Raw genomic sequence first — 22,378 nt, 5'->3', positions numbered from 1 at the left:
GGGCGTGAGGGCTCGAGCGAGCAAAAAGAGTGTGAAAAGCTCGAGGGGGCGGAGCGAGGGAGTGAGGTCGAGGGAGTGAGTGTGTGTACGACGAAGCGGGGATGCGGCAGAGGAGTGGGGTTCGTGACACAGATATTGACTTCCAAAAATAATCCTACGCTGAGAAATTGTCACAGGAGTAAAAACTGTGACAACTAGGCCTAGTCTCAGCTGTATAACTTATATGTTAAAAAATGCTGTGAAATCAAATGAGTAAGTGGAAGTTAAGGGTAGACTATATGGAATTTAGGGCATCATTGAAAACATATAGGCCTTAAATTTCAATGTAAATGGTAGAGAAACTGATTCAAACTAAATCCACAAACCATCGAGACAAAGCTCGATTTTACGCTTTATTAATAATATTTCGGATCTCTATGCTTTATTAATATGCAATAGAAAAGTTAATTGTAAGTAAAACTCCCTTATCCACATTACTATTCCCTATCTACAGGGAGAACAAGGGGATGGACATTTTTACATCTCCTTGTTGTGGCAACCCTAACGCTTACACTTTATTGCCCTGTACCCTCATGCCAATACATGTCGGCTGCTCCTGAAAGAGCTGACAAAAGATCTCTTAACTCCACAGGTCTCTAGTATCTTCTTAGCCACATCACTGAGTGACTACAGATGCCACAGGTGCTCAAGAGGAGACCAGCGAAAAGAGAGGGGTCTTGCCAAAAGCCACTGCCAACAAACATGGATTATAGTTATAAATAATTATACTGAATTTCATTTTTATTATTTATTTATTTTTTTTTACTGTATGTGTAGAGTGACCAGGGATGGTTGGCACAGTTTTCAAGTGAACTATTTATAAAGCACATTTAAAAACCACAAAAGTTGAGCCAAATTGCTTTCATTCTTTGTTGAATATCTCTGGTGGAACAAACATTAAGATAACCCAACTAGGAGCAAATGAAGGATTAAGTTATTAGTTATTCTTATATAACTCTCCATGTGCCAACTGACCACAAATCCAATGTGCCAAACATCATGCACTCTTTTCTTAAATAATGATAGCCAAGCAGCATTATTTATCACAGACTTCTAAACCTTGTATCAAAATGGTTCTCATCTCTCTTACAGTAATTAACATTTATTTAATTGTCGAGAGGATGGCACTTTTTTGTGACAGCACTTTATTATGACCCCCTATAGCTCTGTCTCCCATACAGTCAACAAATACACATGATTGAAATAAACATTTAAAAATGTGTGAATCATAATTCTTAAAGGATCTCTTTAAGTTGAAGATAAAGTTGAAAACAGAGGCTATACATCATATTTTCCTTAATGAAAACAAATGAATCCAATAGGTGACATTTTAACACCCTTTTGTAGGCTATTTGTATAGGGTTTTTTAAAGTCATGCATTATAATTTAGCATAATACATAATTGACGGATAATGCAGAAATGTTTCAAAAGACAGTGTTTTTTTTTTTTTTTTTTTTTATACAGCAAATAGATTTTATTTTATTGAAAGCCAATAAAAAATACTGGTAGGCTTATAAAATGTAAATGTTCTTTTCACATACAAACATCTTTCCTATCATGAGACGACACACAAGTACAGAGCTGCTCTGAATTGACACACTGTGCTCTCAAAACGTGCAACAGATGCCTGATTGGAATTGTTAAAATCAGTTTACAGTGACCAATTCTATTTTTAGAGTTTATAGTTTCTTCTTTTTGTCAATATAATGTATTAGTTTTGGTTTTAGGCACATACTTGGATGGTTAATGGAAAAACATTAGCATTCAGTTTATTTCAACAGTATTTTTGGACTTGACATCCTCGCTTGCTTGAGGACAAGGTGAGTGAGTTAAACAAATTAGTGATTTTATTTTACGTCGATGCGTAATAACATGGGAAAACAGGCAAAAAAAAAAAGTAAAGAAAATAAATGTTGGTACTTACAGGTCCGAGCGAGCAGGTTAGATAAAGAACCAGCATTAGTTTTGAAAAAAACATTTTGAAACTCGGTCTGGAGGTTCAGCAGTTGTTTCGGCTCCAATTTTTCCCTGGTCACAGAGCGCTTCACCAACAGTACAGATACACAGAGGGGCAAGTTGTCGACCGTAAAGTAAAAGACAAAGAATTCGAAGTGTCAGCCAACAAAAAGTGCGCGTGGGCTCACCAGCTGCACTGCGCCGCGCGGGCTGTCCATATTTCTCCGCAATACAAAAGACACTTCATTCATAAACGCCTCTTGAGTGCTCCGATGCTTTAGACATTCACCTTTAGGCGTTTGCATGAACCACGTAGACACATGACACAAGCGAGGTGGATTGTAATTGAAAGGCTGTCGCCCAACGTCTTATACAATACCTTCTCTTACAAAGTAGTTTGTGTAGTGTGCGTGCGTGCGTGCGCGCGCGCGTGTGTGAGGAGTCTATTGTGGCAGCACAAAAATCTTTAATGTCTCATTCTCTGTCTTAACCTGTCTGCATTGCACAGCTTCTGTTCTTGACCCCTTACACTTTCATATGTTTCTCTTTTAAGTATCTTCAGCTGCACAGCTTCTAATATGCTCTCGACTCTGTTCATCTGTAGAACAGCTTCTGCTGATTGTTGACAGAAGATTTACCCGAAGATGGTCAGAGCCCATGTGTATGTAATTAAATGGTCATATCATATTTTCACATGACATGCAAGATAATTATGTAAGCTAACAAACCAGTGCAAACATCTTAGCCCTTGCCTTCCCTGTTGACAACACGTAACTGACGGAAACGCACTCTGTTCTTATTGCAGGGCTGTAACCACAATATACATTGAGGGGGACATCACGTGGCTCATTGTGCATGACACCGCGGAGACTCCAAGCATGTGGAGGCTCATGCTACTCTCATTGATCCAAGCACAATTTATCATGCACCACACTGAGAGCGAGAACCACTAATCTCGACCACAGGAGGTTACCCCATGTGACTCTACCCTCCCTAGCAACCGGGCCAATTTTTGTGCCCTCTTCTCTTAATGTCCTTACATTGAGATATCATTTATATATGGAATTCTGAACTGAAAAGTAAGATTTACTTTTCTTTTTTCTTTTCCCTAAAAGTCATTTTGCTTAAAGTCAATTGCTTAAAGTTTGTGCGTAACTTTAACTTAAACAATTCAGTTTCAGTCAAGTAATTTGTACTTACATTTCTAATGTACATGGTACTAAAATAAATTTAGTAAAATGTACATGATCATTTTATTGTAACATTTAACATTTTTAAATTGCTTATTACATGTTTAATAACGTTCAATGGATGCTATGTAGTCTATGAGACATCAGCTTGCATTAATGTAGGAGTCAGATACAAAGCTGTGCACGCAGACCTCAACACAACACAATCAACAGATACATTTGTTTTATCATAAACGGGTAATTTTGAGTAGAAAATTAACTTCAGACTTCACAAAACAAGAGGTAATCAAACGTAACTACAAAATCTTTAATAAAAATTGTGTAAATAAACCTGCATACAGTGGAACCAAGCTAGCTCATTAATTATTCCAGCCCGGCACATGCTGGAAACACCAGCTACAAAAATTGTTATTTATCTATTAAACTGACTCAAATTAACAAATACATTTGACAGTTTTGTTTTCTTTACAATTGATACATATGATACATTGATTTACAGTAAAAAAAAAAACTCATAAACTTGATATTAACCTTCTCAAACTGTAAAATTCTGCTTTTCACTTTATAATGTATTGTTAATCACCGTAAAAATTACAGAAGAGCACATGATGACATGAAGTTCATCAATAGTGTCTCTTCCAGGAGCAATGAGCAATAAACATGTAGAGACAGTGCTCAGTGTCACTAACACAAACACCAAACACCATCAGGGTAACATGTGAAATGTGAAATATAAATAATGCAGTAAACATTAACTCATCTACATCAAATATAAAACAGAACATCCCCATGTACATAACTGATATTAAAAATAAGAAGCATAACTATACCCATAAAATATATTGAGCCATGCAGGGAATTCTGGGAATGCCCGATTATTGTTTTTTACTGCAATTTTAACAATAATTTACTGTAAAAGTACATGTACTCTACTGTTAAACAATGTAAATGTTTACCATTAATTATTCAGGAAAATCATAATTTTTACATCTAAATTTTTTTATTTTTACAACATTTTATTGTAAAAACTACTGTATTGTCTTTTAAAATATATTTAAAACATTACTGAATATTTTACAGTTAATACTCATTAATCAAGTAAAGTTTTTTTCTGTAGCTGTTTTACATTACATCTTTTACCATTAAAATTTCAGAATTTCTTTACAGTGTAAATAACATTTACTTATAAGGAAGAGTATTCATATTTACATGTTTGAATTGAGTACAAATGTATTGAATTTATTATATATTTATATGAAGTTTATTCTTAAACTTGGTTTTAAATTCTTATTTTAACATTTTAAATTCTTAAGTCTTACTTTATTTATATTTTCTTGCTCTTAAGTGATGTATATTTTATTTTCTTTATTATTTTGATGTAAAGTACTTTGAATTACCCTTGTGTATGAAATGTGCTATATAAATAAACTGGCCTTCCCTAATCTAGCTTACTCAAATTAGAAAGTAGAATCTTTTCTGCTATATTTTTTTCACCCCTTTTTCCCATTGTAGAGTTAATTGAAACTTGAGAGAAAAATAAAATTGCCTTTTATTTCATCTGGTAAGTCAAGGCACATGGGCAGCATGTGAAACCATTAACTACACTAGTGAAGAAAGTATACTAGAGAGAGTGCTCAATGTAATTCTCAAGGCAACAAAAAGCCTCTTTCATTTTATTTGCAAAGCAATCCACAGCACTGACTTGTTTTCAAAAAGACCTGCCAAAAGGGGAATGAGTGTATTTGGTAAAGCCTAAAAGCAAAAATTCTAAGAATGTTAAGGTTAAATGCTGTATATGCCCTCAAGAAATTATGCCTATCTTCCCTTATCAGGAGTCACACTCTATGAGCTCCCTCATCTTTCCAAAAACTATATACTGTAAATTCAATATTCTTTACAGATTTACTAATCAAGCCATTTATTACAGAGATGTATTGACTTAGCAATGTGCTCCACCAGCACAAATAAATTGCACCCTTCATCATAACAAGTGAAAATATTGCAAGCAAAGTTGTTCAACTGAAAAAAGAGAAAAGTGAACAATTTGTGCAAAACATGTGTGCTTCATGTGTTAGTTGGTAATATTTAGTGTTTAGAACAAACAGTGTGTAATTCACAGCTAACTTACATTCTGGTATAAGTGAGTCATAATTTTTCTAAACAACACTCTCTAAAAGATTTATAAATTAAAATATATGCAGACATAAAGCAAGCAAATACACCTTTGATGCTTTTTAGTTTGGTGTTTTGTTGAATAGCCAGGATGAGTCATAAGCTCACTGGTCTGTGGAATGGCTTAAAATCCCATTAACCATGGAAAGGAAAAGCTGAAATATAAAATAGTACTATATAGACTACCTCAAAGGTATTTGATATCTGCCTATTTCCCTAAACTAATTTAGACTTAACCTAATTGAATCTGAGAAATAATTTTAAAGATAGACTATATGTGGATTCTTGAACTATAGTCTACCGTTTACAGTATGATCACTTTTCCTAATTGACAATATGTCATAAGTGTACCAAATGCTTTTCCATTATGACTCTGCCCTTAAAATACAAGGATATTTATGAAAAGATTCTTCAAAACCTTTAAAATATGTATATTTTATAGTTTTAGTAGTGTGTAAGGATAGACAGTGCTCCCAGTCTAAAGTGGTGGTGGCATAGTGGCTAAAGCACAGGTGTTAATCAGAAGGTCACAGGTTCTAACTCCACAGGCACCACCATTGTGTCCTTGAGCAAGGCACTTAACTCCAGGTTGCTCCGGGGGGATTGTCCCTGTAATAAGTGCACTGTAAGTCGCTTTGGATAAAAGCATCTGCCAAATGCATAAATGTAAATGTAAGTGGAAATATGGCTCCAGACGTTGAAATTATGTGTTGAAACTGTCTTTGGTTTTGGCCGCCGTTCTGTGATGGAGAAGGAATATAACACTTCTTATCTCATGTTTCATCTATTGTCTTCTCCGCTCTATATCCTCCTTCAGCTCACATCCTGTTCAAAACTGAGAAGCCCTGCACCGCCCTCTCAAGGCCTGCCTGGATTACAGCAGCCCACACTATCAATAAGAAATATCATCAATCATTCACTTGCATAACAGAAGTAGATCCATGAACGACAATGAGTTTAAACTTTGAGTATACTCATCTTGTGTTGAAAGATTTATTTTATTGTGAATGAGTCTATACATATTATATAAAAAAAACAATAACATTGTGCAGTTTGGTGGTTTTAAAGATGTGACGTCATGTTATGTTTTTTAAAAGCTTACATGTATTATTATGCTTTAATAAATAAGCATTTAGTTCTTTCAAATGTAACATATATTTATTCACTAAAATGCAGATTGGTATTATGCAAAGAATAGTTCATCCAAAAGTAAAAATTCTCTCATAATTTACTCACCCTCAGAAATTTTTGACTTTCTTTCTTCTGCAGAACCCAAATTAAGATTTTTTGAAGAATTTTTCAGCTCTGTAAGTCTTCACAATGCAAGTGAATGGTGACCAGAACTTTGAAGCTCCAACATCACATAAAGACAGCATATTTAAGTCCTTATTTACCATAAAGGTGCATCCCAAACCACACATTTCCACACTATTCTACGTACGAGTAGTATGATAACACTGAACATGCAACAAATAGAGGTGGACTACAAGTACACGGATGATGCACTTTTTCAACGGTCTAAATAGAGCACTGAATGTTGGACACTTCATGCACTCAGCGCTCTTGGCTTGCTAAAAGTAGCAGAAGGGGTGGGGTTAACTTGCTGGTTTGCTAGTCTGACAAAACAATTGTAAATAATGGAGAATGTAGCAACTAGCGAAACTTCAGTAAAGACAGCACCTTAGAAATGTAAGTTAAATGCTTACCATCACATCAAGCTGTGTAAATATGTACGTTGTTTAAGATACAAGTGTTTCAATCGGATTGGCTAACATGCTAAAACTAGCAGCAACACATCTCATGCGTTTGAAATGCCACTTCTGTCGGCTGTTATACGGCAAATGCTTCCGTGTGGTAAAAAATAGTTAAGTGTTCCATTTGGGATGATACTACACTTTTATAATTAATACACAACATGGCTGAGTGCATAGTGTATTTTGTAAGTGTATAGTGTATAGTGTGTCGTTTAGGACACTTGTTCAATGTTCACTTCCACATTCTTCTTTTGTTTTCGGTAATTCACATTCTTCATCACCACCTACTGGGCAGGGAGGATAATTTATAATAAAAAAGGGACTTAAATATTGACATTTTCTTTTTATTGATCATATCACTTCAGAAATATGGATTTAACCACTTGAGTCTCATGGATTACTTTTATGCTCCTTTTTTGGACCTTCAGAGTTCTGGCATTTACATTGAATGGACCAACAAAGCTGAGATATTCTTCAAAAAATCTTCATTTGTGTTTAGAAAAAGAAAGAAATTCATACACATCTGGGATGGCATGAGGGTGAGTTAATGATGAGAGAATTTTCATTTTGGGGTGAACTATGCCTTTAAGGACGTGCCTCCCATAGAACAACCTTAAGGTAAATTTAAACCACAGAAGTGCAGGAGTGATGGGTAATTAAAATCATAGAGGTGCTATTTTGAAAGGGGATAATGATTCATTGCTGTTTGGTCAGATCAATTCAGTAAAATGTAATAGGGACACACACATCAAGATAGACTTGTTGACCCAAATAACCCAGCAGCATGTCAGCATGAAATCTAGTTAAGGATCAGCTGGAACATTAAACCCCCTGATCTAGGAGGTAACAGAAGTGGTCTATGGCTTTTTTGTCCTTGAGAGAAATATTTGAGACAAAATCACACACAAAAAGAAGCCAGCTGTGCAATACTGGTATACTGCTCATGATTTATTATACAGGACATTCAGAAGATTCTGTTTGCTTATGCTTTTGGTCCTGTTTTTGCATGAGGGCTGACAGTGAATGATAAACTATGCCTGGGCATTTTTAATGTAAAGCCAGAAAGGCAGAGAATTGTTTGTAAATACCAAACTTTAAACCTGCTGTTAGAATAAGACTCTGCACAAGTTGTGGCCTGTTCAATAGAGAAATCGCGTTGACAGTGTACCTTTAAAAAAATCCCACCTGTCTCAAAAGAGCTTGTGCATTTAATTTTTGCTCATACAACCCATTAAAATAATTTCATGGTTGGTATTTTCACTGCTGTGAGTTAGATATTTGAAGTTGCATGCAATAGATGCAAGATAATGCAACTGGTCCTTATTAAGTGCATAACCAAGTGAAATGAAAGTGTTGAAAACATTTATTTTATTGATTGAAACCGGAATCATGCGTGATACTATAAGTATGCAAGCTTTTTAAACTAATACAAAATTACAATGATGCAATGTGGTCTGGATTTTTTCAGCACTGTCACTGCATCTAAATACTTGCTTTTATTTTCTTGACATCACTGATGATGCTGAACATGAAAATGTATCATTTCTTAGTATGATTGCAAAACCTCTAATGGTTGACATATGGTGATGGGGATATTTTCCCTTATGTTCTTCCACAGATTAGGAAGCCTATGAAGTCATTCTTGATCAGTTAGTCCAGTAGAGCTCCAGGGTGTATTTTAAAGAGACATGAAATATTTCATTTCAAATGTGCAGTACTGCTATTGTACTGGTGCTGTTTCTCTGTCTTGGTTGCCAAATCACTTTGTGACAGGGCGGAGGGCAGGGCGGGGTCGTGATTTTACACACACGGTCCCTTATCAGGCTAATCAAGACTCCGAGAGGGATAAATGCTGACTGCGGACGGTGGCGCGACAGAGAGAGAAGGTTTACAGGCAGCTGTCCGTCCTATGTGTGTGTTTGTGTCTTTTGATTTAGTTTTTATTAAACTATTATTTATATTGTCAAGCTGGTTCTTGCCTCCTCCTTTCCATTGAACCGCTTTACACTGGTGCCGAAAACCCGGGAATGAGGAGGGATAAGCCGAAGTGGATCCACCCCAACGGAGCAGCCGCGGCTATCTTCGGGGGGACGGAGGAGCCCAGCTGCCTGGAAGCGGAGGAACAGCCACTGACTGTGAGGGGAGAAGGGGCTCCTAACCGACCACCTGGAGCTGTCAGGGCCGCTGCAAGGGGCGGAGGAGACCCCTACCAGCCGGTATGAGACTTTTCCCCTCTCTTTTAAAATGTACAGTGTTTTTTGTTGGGGGGTACTGCACTGTTACAGGGAGTACCCCCCTATTGTTCATTATTGTATCCCTCCCCCTGTCCCCTCCCAGATTCAGGAAGGCGGGGATGACCTGCCGGCAGACAGGGCTTAAGGCATGCCCTCCCCCAAGGAAAGGTTGTATGTCATGCCGGGGGCTCCCTGGCCTGAGAGAACGAGGGAGGAATGTGATCGGGCAGAGGGCGGGGACGGGTCTTGATTTTACACACCCCAGTCCCTTAACAGGCTAATCAAGTCTCTGAGAGGGATAAAGGCAGACTGCGGACGGTGGTGTGACAGAGAGAGAATGTTTACCGGCATGTCCGTCGTGTGTGTGTGTGTTTGTGTCTTTTCATTTAGTTCTATATTGAACTATTATTTATATTGTCAATACGGTTCTCGAAACCTCCTTTCCATTGAACCTCTTTACACACTTCATCTCTAATCTAGATATAAGATTCATTTAATTAAAACACCTGATAACAATTGCAGAAAACCTAAGTGAAATTATGTTCTTAAGAGCTTATAGTAACTCTATCCTCAAAGAGTTGAAACCTTTGCTATCTATTCATTTGAAAGTAAAAAGAGGACTTGGTGATATGTGTAATGAAACTCAGTCTCAGAGAGCAAGGGACTGGATCCAAACACAGTCTTAAGGAAAAGGTAACACACAACACAAAGCAAGGCAAAAAAAAAACTAGAACTGAAACTCGCACTACAAACATCCATGAAGGAAGAACTGACAAAGAACACAGGGATTAAATACACAAAGAACTGATAAGACAAGAAGGAACACCTGGAACTAATAAACGTAAGAACCAGTGAACAAAGACAAGGAAAGAACTACAAAACCTATAATCAAACGAAAGACAAGTGAATAAACATACATAGCGACCCCTAGAGGTCACCATGGGTAAAAGTGTTAATTAAGCTCCACCTGAACCTGCATACATGTATACACTCACCTAAAGGATTATTAGGAACACCTGTTCAATTTCTCATTAATGCAATTATCTAATCAACCAATCACATGGCAGTTGGTTCAATGCATTTAGGGGTGTGGTCCTGGTCAAGACAATCTACTGAACTCCAAACTGAATGTCAGAATGGGAAAGAAAGGTGATTTAAGCAATTTTGAGCGTGGCATGGTTGTTGGTGCCAGACGGGCCGGTCTGAGTATTTCACAATCTGCTCAGTTACTGGTATTTTCACGCACAACCATTTCTAGGGTTTACAAAGAATGGTGTGAAAAGGGAAAAACATCCAGTATGCGGCAGTCCTGTGGGCGAAAATGCCTTGTTGATGCTAGAGGTCAGAGGAGAATGGGCCGACTGATTCAAGCTGATAGAAGAGCAACTTAGCCTGAAATAACCACTCGTTACAACCGAGGTATGCAGCAAAGCATTTGTGAAGCCACAACATGCACAACCTTGCGGCGGATGGGCTACAACAGCAGAAGACCCCACCGGGTACCACTCATCTCCACTACAAATAGGAAAAAGAGGCTACAATTTGCAAGAGCTCACCAAAATTGGACAGTTGAAGACTGGAAAAATGTTGCCTGGTCTGATGAGTCTCAATTTCTGTTGAGGCATTCAGATGGTAGAGTCAGAATTTGGCATAAACAGAATGAGAACATGGATCCATCATGCCTTGTTACCACTGTGCAGGCTGTGGTGGTGGTGTAATGGTGTGGGGGATGTTTTCTTGGCACACTTTAGGCCCCTTAGTGCCAATTGGGCATTGTTTAAATTCCCGTTACAATTATTTGTTCCGTATATACTGTAGTTCTCCATTTATTGATTATCTCCACAAATATCTGTCTCCTGCACTGGCTCCTGTGTGCAGATAAACAATATCTTTAAGACAAGGAAAGGCTCATTTCCCCCTTATTGAATGGGAGCAAAACTGAGAGATGAGGAACAAACATTTAAAAAAAAAAATCCCCTCAGTTTTAAACGTATTCTTAAAAGTTCTATATTTGATGGCCATTGTTTTCTTATATGGGTTGATATTGTCAAAGATTTAGCTTTAGCAGATCTTAATGTTCCTCTACATTTTCATAGTTTGTAAAACAATAGCCCTGATATGTTAAATTGATCATTATGTTGTTATTTTTTAAGGTAAAGTTGATCAAAATGTTTTTGTTAATTAAGGTTAAGTCATGTTTTTCTTCAGTCAGATCTTAAGAAAACCTTTAAAAATGTAAATTGAATACCCCTGAATATTGTAATGTTAAAACACACAGAAGTGATGTTGTTTAATTTTGTTTTTGTATGGTAACATTTTATTACTTACAATAAAATTGCTAGCTAAGAGACATAGAAAAAATGTTGGCCCCCGTCAAGTTTTCATTTGGATTTTCTAGCAACATTAAGAAAATAATTGAAGATCCCATCAAAGAGGAACACATCAATAATTCTACATTTTACAAGAATCTTAACAGACATTAAAGCAACTTTTTTTGATTGTTTGTATGTTTTGCAAAAAGTATGTGAACCCTTGGATTTACCTGGATTTCTGCAGAAATTGGTCATAAAATTGTATCTGATCTTCAACTAAGTGACAACAATAGACAAACACAGCTTGCTTAAAAAATTAATACACAAACAATGATACATTTTCATGTCTTTATTGAACACACTGTGAATGTTCGAAGTGGTAGACCTGAAGGAAGCGTACTTCCACATCTCAATTCTGCCTCAACACCGACCTTTCCTACGGTTCGCGTTTGACGGCCAGGCGTATCAGTTTGAAGTCCTCCGCTTCGGCATGTCTCTGTCCCCTCGCGTGTTCACGAAAGTCGCAGAGGCAGCCCTTGCCCCGCTCCAAGAAGCTGGCATTCGCATACTCAATTGGCTCATTCTGGCCCACTCCTGAGAGTTACTATGCGCTCACAGAGACCAGGTGCTCAGGCACCTCAGCCATTTGGGGCTTCAGGTCAACGGGGAAAAGAGCAAGCTCGCCCCTGATCAGAGCATCTCTTTTCTCAATTTAGACTCAGTCTCAATGTCAGCCCGCCTCACCAACGAGAGCACGCAGTCAGTGCTAAAATGCACTGGAGTTGATACATATGAGACTGCTTCAGCTCTGGCCCCAGACTCGAGTCACGAGACGAGCATGGCGCCGCGGCACGCAGCGTGTGATCATCACCCCCGCCTGCCGCCAAACTTCAAAACCCTGGACAGACCTCTGCTTTCTGCGGACAGGAGTCCCCTTGCAGCAGGTGTCCCGACACGTCCTCGTCATGATCGACGCCTCCAAATTGGGTCCGGGCGCCTTGTGCAACGGGCACGCAGCCGCGAGCCGTTGGAAAGGGGCCCCGCTGCGCTGGCACATCAATTGCCTAGAATTGTTTTCTTTGCCCTGTGGAAGTTTCTCCCTTTAGTTTGAGACAAACATGTCCTAATCAGGTCAGACAGCACCACCGCGGTAGTGTACATAAATCGCCATGGCGGCGTATGCTCCCGCCACATGTCACGACTCGCCCGTCGTCTCCTTCTTTTGAGCCATCAGCAACTCAGGTCGCTGCGTGCCACTCACATCCCCGGCAACCTCTATGTGACAGCGGACGCGCTGTCACGACAACGCTTGCCCAGTGGAGAGTGGAGGCTTCACACCCAGTCGATCCAGCTGATTTGGGAATGGTTAGGCAAGGCCCAGGTAGACCTGTTTGCCTCCCGTGAGACCTCCCACTGCCCGCTCTGGTATGCCCGAACAGAGGCTCCCCTCAGGGCAGATGCACTGGCACACAGCTGGCCTGCGGGGCTGCGCAAGTACGCATTTCCCCCAGTGAGCCTTCTTGCACAGGTGCTGTGCAAGATCAGGGAGGACGAGGAACAAGTCACACTAGTGGCTCGCTATTGGCCCACCCGGGCCTGGTTCTCGGACCTCGTACTCCTCTCGACAGCCCCTCGAAAGACCTTCTTTCTCAGGGACAGGGCACACTCTGGCATTCGCACTCAGACCTTTGGAACCTCCACGTCTGGCCCCTGGACGGGACGCAGAAGATCTAGCTGGTCTACCACCTACCGTCGTAAACACGATCAACCAAGCCAGAGCCCCTTCTACCAGGCAACTTTACGCCCTGAAGTGGCGCTTGTTCCCAAATTGGTGTTCTTCCCAGGCCAAATACCCACAGAGGTGCGCAGTTAGATCAGTTTCTGCAAGAGAGACTGGAGGGGAGGCTGTCCCCTTCCATCCTAAAGGTGTATGTCGCTGCCATTGCGGCCCACCACGACGCAGTAGACGGCAAGTTTTGGGTAAGCATGACTTAATCATCAGGTTCCTAAGAGGCGCCCGGATGTTGAATCCCTCCTGGCCAAGCCTGTTCCCCTCCTGGGGTCTCTCAATGGTCCTCGCGGGCCTCCAGAGACCTCCCTTCGAGCCGCTAGAATCAGTTGGACTCAGGGCCCACTCTCTTAAGACTGCCCTGCTGATTGCTCTCGCCTCCATCAAGAGGGTCGGGGACCTGCAAGCGTTCTCTGTTAGCGACACTTGCATGGAGTTCGGTCCGGCAGACACATATGTGATCCTAAGACCGCGACTGGGCTACGTGCCCAAGGTTCCTACCACGCCCTTTAGAGACCAGGTAGTGAACGTGCAAGCGCTGCCCCAGGAGGAGGCAGACCCAGCCCCTTCATTGCTGTGTCCGGTACGTGCTTTGCGTACCTATTTGGGGCGCGCGCAGAGCTCTAGATGTTCTGAGCAGCTCTTTGTCTGCTTTGGCGGACAGTGGAAAGGGAATGCTGTCTCCAAACAGAGGCTTTCCCACTGGGTTGTGTAAGCCATTTCATTGGCCTATCACACCCAGGCTGTGCCCCCCACTCCCCCGCTCAACAAGTGTTGCGTTCCTGTGGTCCCCAGGGGCACCTCCCCAGCAGACTGTTGTGGCAAAAAATTATCAACCAACCATTATCACTGCGTAAGAGACACTCTGACTCAAACAGTCTTTTAAAATTATTTATTCTTGCAAGAAGGACCCGGTCATTACACAGGAGTTAATCTGTGCCGTGAGTGGTCCCCAGAAGGGAGGGCTGACTTGTATTTTATACTCTTTTATCCCAAGGTTTCTCAACAAAAGCAGATCCTCCCCCTCTGCATCCCTCAGACACAGAGGCATTCCCCTGCAATGATTATCACTGATCAATGAGTATCAAAATTTCTACAACAATTCCCCGCTTTTTATCATTCAGATTACTCAATCACAATAATAAACAATAAGACAAATTTTAAGTCATATCATCACACTTACACTCTTCATCTCTGATTTTCGCATAAATGATCACTCTCTTAAACATTTGTGAAATAACATTTGGAAAAATAAGAGCTTAGACTGTTTTTTTTTTTTTTTTGTGGGGATAGTCCCTTAAGTATTAGCAAGCAAGTAAAGACTTTATCTGAAGCCGGGCTAAATGAGTAAACACCGTTACTGCACGTCTGACATAAAATCAGACCCTCAGTCACCTCAGAATAAACAAAAGGAATAGTGTACAGATCAAGTAGGAAAAACACATCAATTTAACACTTTGGTTATGTCAGCAGGCTATAAAAAAAAAAAATACAAAGAATAAAGTATAATAAAATCCCTCATTTCAAACCCTCTCCTTGTACGTCATCTCGTAACACGGATGACAGCTGCTTATAACCCTCTTTACATATCAAAACATTCTCAGAAAGAAAAGACATACCTCATTTTAACACATTTCACAGTAGCTCTCGCTACTTGTATCATCATATTTGTTTTCATCATCCTCTGGATATACTGTCATTTTTATCAATTGAACAGACATCCCTGCTTTAACCAGTCTCTGTACTGAGCTGGAAACACACATTATGATGCATGGTAAACATAAGAATATCGACAGTCTTACCACCGCAATTGGTAACACAGTTTGAATCAGCCAATACCCACATCCTCCCCAGAGATTCATAAACCAAGTAACCCATGTACTCTCAATATGTTCTGGCTAATGTACGGCTTTTCTCATGTGTTCAATTACATTCGTGATGTTGTCACTGTAATCTGGAATATTGAAACAACAAGACATTCCCAACATTTTGCAAACTCCCCCTTTCTCTGCAGTTAACATATCAAGAACCAACCTGTTTTGAATCTCTTAACTGTTTAATTTCATCGTTTATCATTGTCAAAGCATTTTCTGTGCTATTATCTATTGCTAATACTTTCCATGCTATCCCATTTATCTTATTAATTGTTACCGTTGTACCCACCCCTAAGAACAATGACCACCCCACATTGCTGCATAATGCTTTGGTAAAACCCCAGGTAAAATTTCAACCCACCCCAGGTGCCTTGTTTGGCAAATACACAGATGTACCCACATTCATCAATAATAACACCCTGACTATTTCTTTGGCATCCGATGAAATGCCCTGTTGCCACACACCCACACTGCTGCAGGTGAAGTTTCATGTGGCTTGCTGAATGGGCATGTGAAGTTGACTTTGTCGTTGATGACGGCTGTACAATTGTCCGCTGTTCTGTCCTTCACGTTGATTCTGACCCTGCAATCAGACCATCCTGCTTTAAACCGTCTCGCATTGTTCTTGAATTCTTTTCAGTTTGTACCTTTTCATGATGATTACTGCTTGTGACCACACGATGGGGTCCACTCTGCACACAGGCCATGTTATTCTCTGTGGTTGGCCTTGCTCTTCCACTGATAGTGGTACTTGGTGTTCAAACTTGATCTCGGCGTTTATTGACATTCACTCGGTACAATCTCTTCCTTTTGCTGATTCTCCTGCGATGGTTGGCATGAACCCCCACGTAGCTCTCTCTGCGACCTTCACTGGCGTGTGAGTCGTTAGTAGCACTTGGAATGGTGCCAGCCAACTTTTGGCCTTCCAGCTCTTTCTCCTCAGGTCCTGAATCACAATGAAATCACCAGGCCTGATCCTATGCAGGAGGGTTTCAGCAACTTTCACCTGAACACAAACATTGGACAACAGAGAAGACATTTCTTTGCAATAATTCAAAATGTCATTCTCTCACAGATCTGTTGATGGCAGCCCTTGTCTAACCCTTTCTATTCCCATGAATGGTGGTCTACCAAAGAGTATTTCAAATGGACTTAAATTTGTTTTGACTCTTTTTCTCATTCTCATGTACATCAACACAATTGGGAGAGTTTTAACCCATGTGAGCCCAGTTTCCTCACAGCACTTAGCCAATTTGTTCTTGATTGTTTGAATCTCCCTCTCAATAACTGCAGTGTGTTCTCATGTCAATTCCCAAAAACTGACCCCACCTGCTTTATTGCTTCATTGACAAAGTGTGTCCCATTGTCCGAGCTGATTTTCCTCTGAATTCCCCATCTCGGAACAATCTCGGTTAAAAGAGCCTTCGCTACTGCTGCCGAGTCTTGTTTCCAGGTTGGGAAGACCTCAACCCATTTGGACCAAATGTCAACCATAACCAGGCAATATTTCTGTTTCCCACAAGGGGTTAACTCGATGAAATCCATCATCAGATACTCAAAGGCCCCCCTGATGGTGGTTGAGATACTATAGGTGTTTTTATCCCTCTTGCCACATTATGTGTGTTACAAATAACACATCTTTTGCAAAAATGTTCAGCAAATATCGTGAAACCCTTTGTAAACCACAATTCTTTCATCTTTGCAACCATCCCGGCTTTTGATACATGGTCTAACCCATGTATCAACTTTCCATAATGAGGAAAGAAATGTTTGGGTAAACAAAGCATGCCATTACAGCTCATCCACACATTCTCCTCCAAGTTACAGCCAGCTGTCTTCCATCGGGTTTTCTCCTTGCCTGTGGAAAAAGTTTGCATGCTCTGTAAACAAGAACAAATGTTGAGGTTATTGTCAGATATCAAAGCACACGTAGTCTCTTTTGTCTCCATCGCTGCCTCGGCCTTCGCTGCCGCGTCTGCTCGTCCGTTTCCTGTTGAGACTGAACTGTTATCGTTAGTATGCGCTGCGCATTTGCAAATCGCGACCTTGTCTGGTAAAAGAATGGCCTCCAAAAGCTCAGACACAAGAGATGCATTTAATATTGGACGACCATCTGACTTCAGAAATTTTCTGTGCTTCCATAAAGCACCAAAATCGTGTGTTACCCCAAAGGCATAACGCGAATCTGTGTAAATCGTCACACATTTGTCTGCCATAAATTTACATGCTTCTGTTAAAGCAACCAGTTCAGCTGCCTGAGCTGAATAATTTGATGGCAGTTTGCCAGATGTCACAACCTCAAATTCAGTGGTTATCGCGTAACCAACCTTATTCTTTCCTGTTTGTGGATCTTTGGAAGCCGACCCATCCACAAAGAGGATATTGTCACAATTGTCTAATGGCATGTCTAAAAGATCTGGAAGCGGTTTGCACACTTGTTCAAGCGCCGACAGACAACAGTGAGGTCCCTCGCCATCCTCCTCTGTCAGGAGAAGTGTGGCAGGGATTCACAGTTGTGCATCTTTTAACAGTTATGTTTAGCATGTCCAATAAAATTGTGTGGTACCTCAGCCATCGGGCTGTAGATAAATGTGACGTTCTCTGCTCTTGCAAAATCATGGAAACTGCGTGTGGAACCCTCAAAGTTAAATTAGAATACCCCACAAATTCCCTGGATGCCAGTTCAGCAGCCGCCACATCCCTCAAATAGTGTGGTAGCCCTGCTGCTACTGCATAAAGTTTGGTTGTAATATATGCCACAGGTCGCAGTCTGTCTCCATGAGTCTGCAAAAGAACAGAAGTCATAAACCCATTTTTCTCATCAGTCATCTGAACAAACGGTTTGTTTACATCTGGCAGGCCCAAAGTGGGAGCCAGAGCCATTTGCACTTTCATGTTTGCAAATGCCTCTTCGGCTTCGCTTGTCCAAACAAGCTTGTCACATGACCTCAGCCCTTTCCCTGTCATCAGGGCTCGCAAAGGCTGTTCAAGAATGTCATAATTAGGAATAAATGTATGACAATAAGCACACATTCCTAAAAATTACAATAAATGTTTTTTTGTAATTGGTCTTGGCAAATCTTTTATGGCCTGTACCCGTTTGTCACAGATGGATTTACTGTTTGGTCTGATGACATGTCCCAGAAACTTTATTTCCTGTTTCACAAACTGCAATTTCAAAAGACTGACTTTGTGTTCCTCCTGTTCTAAGTGCTTCAAGAGAGACACAGAGTCCGTCACACACGTAGCTTCATCACATGCACAGATTAACAAATCATCCACATATTGCAACAAAGCCGTTCCAGCTGTCAGTGTTAGGGGTTCAAGGATTCTTCGAAGCGCTTCATTATAGATCGTTGGGGATTCAGTGTACCCCTGGCACAACAGTGTGAACGTATAACCCTTATTGTCAAAATCAAACGCAAACCAAAACTGACTCTTCTGGTCCACTGGGACGCTAAAGAAAGCATTACCCAAATCCACCACAGTGAAATACATTGCATTTTGCGGAATTTGTGACAAAATTGTGTAAGGGTTTGGTACACGTGCCGCCCTAGCAATGACAGCTGAATTTATGGCCTGAAGATCTTGCACAAATCGCCACTCAGTTGGTGAATTCTTAACTCTTATTTTCTTCACAGGGAAGATTGGAGTGCGAACTGGAGAATCATGACATGGTATAATTATGTTCTCCTTCAACAAGGAGTCAAAAACTGGCATAATACCCTGCAATGCCTCCTCTTTTAGGGGGCATTGCGCTTGACACGGTCTGTAATCAGGTTTTGGTTTGACTATAACCGGTTCACATCCTTTGATTAAACCCACATCATATTTGTGTTTAACCCATAATCTAGGAGGTACTTCTGTCAGAGCCCCCTTGAATGTTTCTCCACCGCACTCTCCACATTAGCAGTTACAGTTCTCTGTACCTCGATCTCAAAATCACATTTTGACATAAATGCTCCTATACTTTTGCTGTGTTTAACTCCTGTACTAATCTGTTGCTTTTATGCATTCTCTCACAAAGGGGCCCAAATCTGCTCACAGTTGCTCTTTGGCCTTGATCACTGATTAGGGTGCCTCAGTGTTCCCTGCTATCAAAATAGAACTGCATTTGTTTTTTTCTGTCAGGCAAGCTAAGAGCACACTCATTTTCTGCCCAGTAAATCTTATCAAATTTCACACTCTCATTTTCTAACCTGTTAAACCACCCCTCCTCAGATTATGGTTCACGTTCAATTACGACATGTGACATGCAATGCAATTGGACAAGCTGGTGAACACAAAAACGCATGTTTAAATGTTTTCCCCTTCTCCTTTGACTCATACTCTAAGGGCACTGTGAATTTTTCAGAAATCAAATGGCCCTAGGCCAAAGTGCTCTTTATGCACTGAACCTGTCAATTTTGGGACACATGGCAAGTCACATGATCGTATCATAGAATGGCCAGACTCAGAATCTACCAAAAAAAATTTTACTAATGTCCCCTCAACTAACATTTGATATCTCTGCATTTGTAAAAACCCTGAACTTTTGCACACTCAAACATTCATCCGAAACATTATCACATAAAACTTTATCAGTCACACTGAAAGATTCGCAAGAATTGTCTTCATTGCAGAGAGCAGTGAGTAAATCAGTGTATGTGTGTGTGTGTGTGTGTGTGTGTGTGTGTGGGTAAAGAAATGTTCACTTCCCTGTCTTGTAGCAGCTGCTGATCGCCCTTGTCTCCGGCCCCCACCTTCGCTGCTCTCCTCCTTTCCTCAGTTTGCCTTTTTTCTTCCCCTCATCTCTTGCATTCTCTTGCATCTCTTGCATTCTCTGAATACATGGTAGTCAGTCTTACACAAGCTGCAACTCCATCTTCGCTGGTTTCTGTAGCCTTTGTTCTTCCTGTCAGGCCACTTCTGCTGTGGTTTCGATGTGCTGACATTAGACGCCAGCTGAAGATCTCTCTCTCCCTTCGCCTTGACTTTGTCTTTCTTTGTCAGCAGCTGTTGCTCTGCGTGTACAGCGTTTGCCAGGGTGGAGGTCAATCGCCCGCTCCATTCAATGTAACTTGCTTTCACTGCTTGTGCGATCTCAGGTCTCAGGAAAAAAAGTTCATTCAGGTCTCCTTCACTGTCAGAGAGGGGAGAAGCTGCTTGTGGTGCTTGTCTTCTGGGCTGAGAGCAGTCGAGGTCAGGGTTCAGTTTCAGGGCTTTCAGCTCTGCCACGGGATAGTGATGTTTGTATGCCGGCGGCACCGGCACAATTGTCGTTGCATGTGGGAAAACAAAAACATACTTTTCATTAGTCGGTCCTGGTGATGCTGACACACAAACAGATCTTTCACACATCTTATTTTTACATTCCACATTTTCAACCCTACATGCTAATTCTTTCTGCATTTGCTTTTGTTCTCTTCTATCTGCTTCCTTAAAGTAACAGCCCACTGTCTGTTCACATTCTTTGCACACTTGTTGAACGCAGCCACAACAACCTTTTTGTGCCCCGCTGCCCTGTACCACTGATTCTCCTATAGTTTTTTCCCTCATTTGACAGAAAACCAGTGTATCAAATTCGGCAAGCTTGCTTTGAGATTTCCCCATACTGGCTGTTTCTGTTTCTCTGTGGGTTACTGTTCGACGCACATCTTATCATCTGTCGACGTCTCCAACAGATCTGATTTTTAACTCAAGATCAGCTAAGAGTGCACTCCCTAGTGCTTTGTTAATTACAATTTGCTCAAAATCTTCGATTTCAGCTAACCTAATTAAACAATTTCTGCGAGAACTCAGTCTCCGTTAGAAAACCTCTTGACCTATCAGGTCTCGGTCTTTGTTCGAGAACCTCTTGCACTCGGACCACACAAAAAACAGTCTCAGCCAATATGGTTCACTCACTTTCATACCACAAGAAAATAATTTAGTCGTCCCTTACCAGAGATATTTGGGTTGCCACGGGTTCATTTTCATTTGATTCCAGTGGAGTTTCTCCTGGCCCTGGTGGGGTCGGCCCCTCTCTCTTAAAACTTACGAGGTAGAGCTGGAACTTCTCAGTCCAGGTGGCCAAACACCGTCCGCACTCTGGTCCAGAAGGCACTTCCAAGGAATCCCACTTTTCTGACACCAAATTGTTGTGGCAAAAAATTATCAACCAACCATTATCACTGCGTAAGAGACACTCTGACTCAAACAGTCTTTTAAAATTATTTATTCTTGCAAGGAGGACCCGGTCATTACACAGGAGTTAATCTGTGCCGTGAGTGGGACCCAGAGGGGAGGGCTGACTTGTATTTTATACTCTTTTATCCCAAGGTTTCTCAACAAAAGCAGATCCTCCCCCTCTGCATCCCTCAGACACAGAGGCATTCCCCTGCAATGATTATCACTGATCAATGAGTATCAAAATTTCTACAACATATGTAGAGCAGCGGGTTGGGCAACACCTAATATCCTTGCAAGATTTTTACAATCTCAGGGTTGAGTCAGTATCATCCCATGTTTTCCCAGGTCCGAGCCGGTACACAGTAAATTTGTCAGAGTAAAATTTACTCAAATTGAAGAAAATGTTACTCTATGCCAGATAACATTTGGTCCCTCTCTGAAAAGAGTAAAAGTTACTAAAATATTTAGAGATAATATTTTACTCTTTCCTGTGATATTTGATTCTATTTAGTGTTTTTTTAATCAACTCTCGTACAATATTACTCAGTTCAGAGCTAAAAGAAATTGACTCTGCTATTTTTTTAACTCTGTTCAGAGGAACTTCAAATTTACTCTGCCACAATTTACTTCCCCTACAGAGTTGTTTATCATCAATTATGAGTGAACTACAAAGAATAACTATCCAGAGTTCTGCAAAGAATAACTCTATATAACAGAATCCATGTTTTACCCTCAAAAAGCCCTAAAATATAAATGAAAAACTTGCTTTTCAGTCTGAAAATAAAATCAACAACAAACTGTATACTCATGTCTCACAATTAAATTTTTCAAGCACCTGTTTATACAATATTACACTTACACAATTCACCTGTGATCATTAAAAATAAATAAATTATGAAAACAATAA

The 22,378-nt window shown here is 40.6% G+C and overlaps 1 protein-coding gene and 1 long non-coding RNA gene across 2 annotated transcripts in view; both read right to left on the bottom strand.

The window, feature by feature from the left end:
- The window catches only part of vipr1a (vasoactive intestinal peptide receptor 1a), a 78,505-nt gene extending 76,290 nt beyond the window's left edge, over positions 1–2,215 (bottom strand). The window contains exon 1 of the mRNA XM_052128825.1: positions 1,965–2,215. Coding sequence (XP_051984785.1) covers positions 1,965–2,018 — 54 coding nt within the window. The 5' untranslated portion in view covers positions 2,019–2,215. The remainder of the gene's footprint in view (positions 1–1,964) is intronic.
- A 12,109-nt stretch (positions 2,216–14,324) lies between these two features.
- LOC127644673 (uncharacterized) lies at positions 14,325–21,552 on the bottom strand. Its single transcript, XR_007970698.1, has 2 exons — positions 21,245–21,552; positions 14,325–20,531 (listed from the first exon to the last, which is right to left on the bottom strand). It is a non-coding gene; the product is annotated as an uncharacterized LOC127644673 (long non-coding RNA).
- Positions 21,553–22,378: the final 826 nt, after the last annotated feature.

This window comes from Xyrauchen texanus, chromosome 6 (assembly GCF_025860055.1).
Source record: "Xyrauchen texanus isolate HMW12.3.18 chromosome 6, RBS_HiC_50CHRs, whole genome shotgun sequence".
Taxonomy (NCBI): Eukaryota; Metazoa; Chordata; class Actinopteri; order Cypriniformes; family Catostomidae; genus Xyrauchen; species Xyrauchen texanus.
The sequence above is the reverse complement of the archived record's forward strand: the minus strand, read 5'-3'. Positions and strand labels throughout refer to the sequence as shown.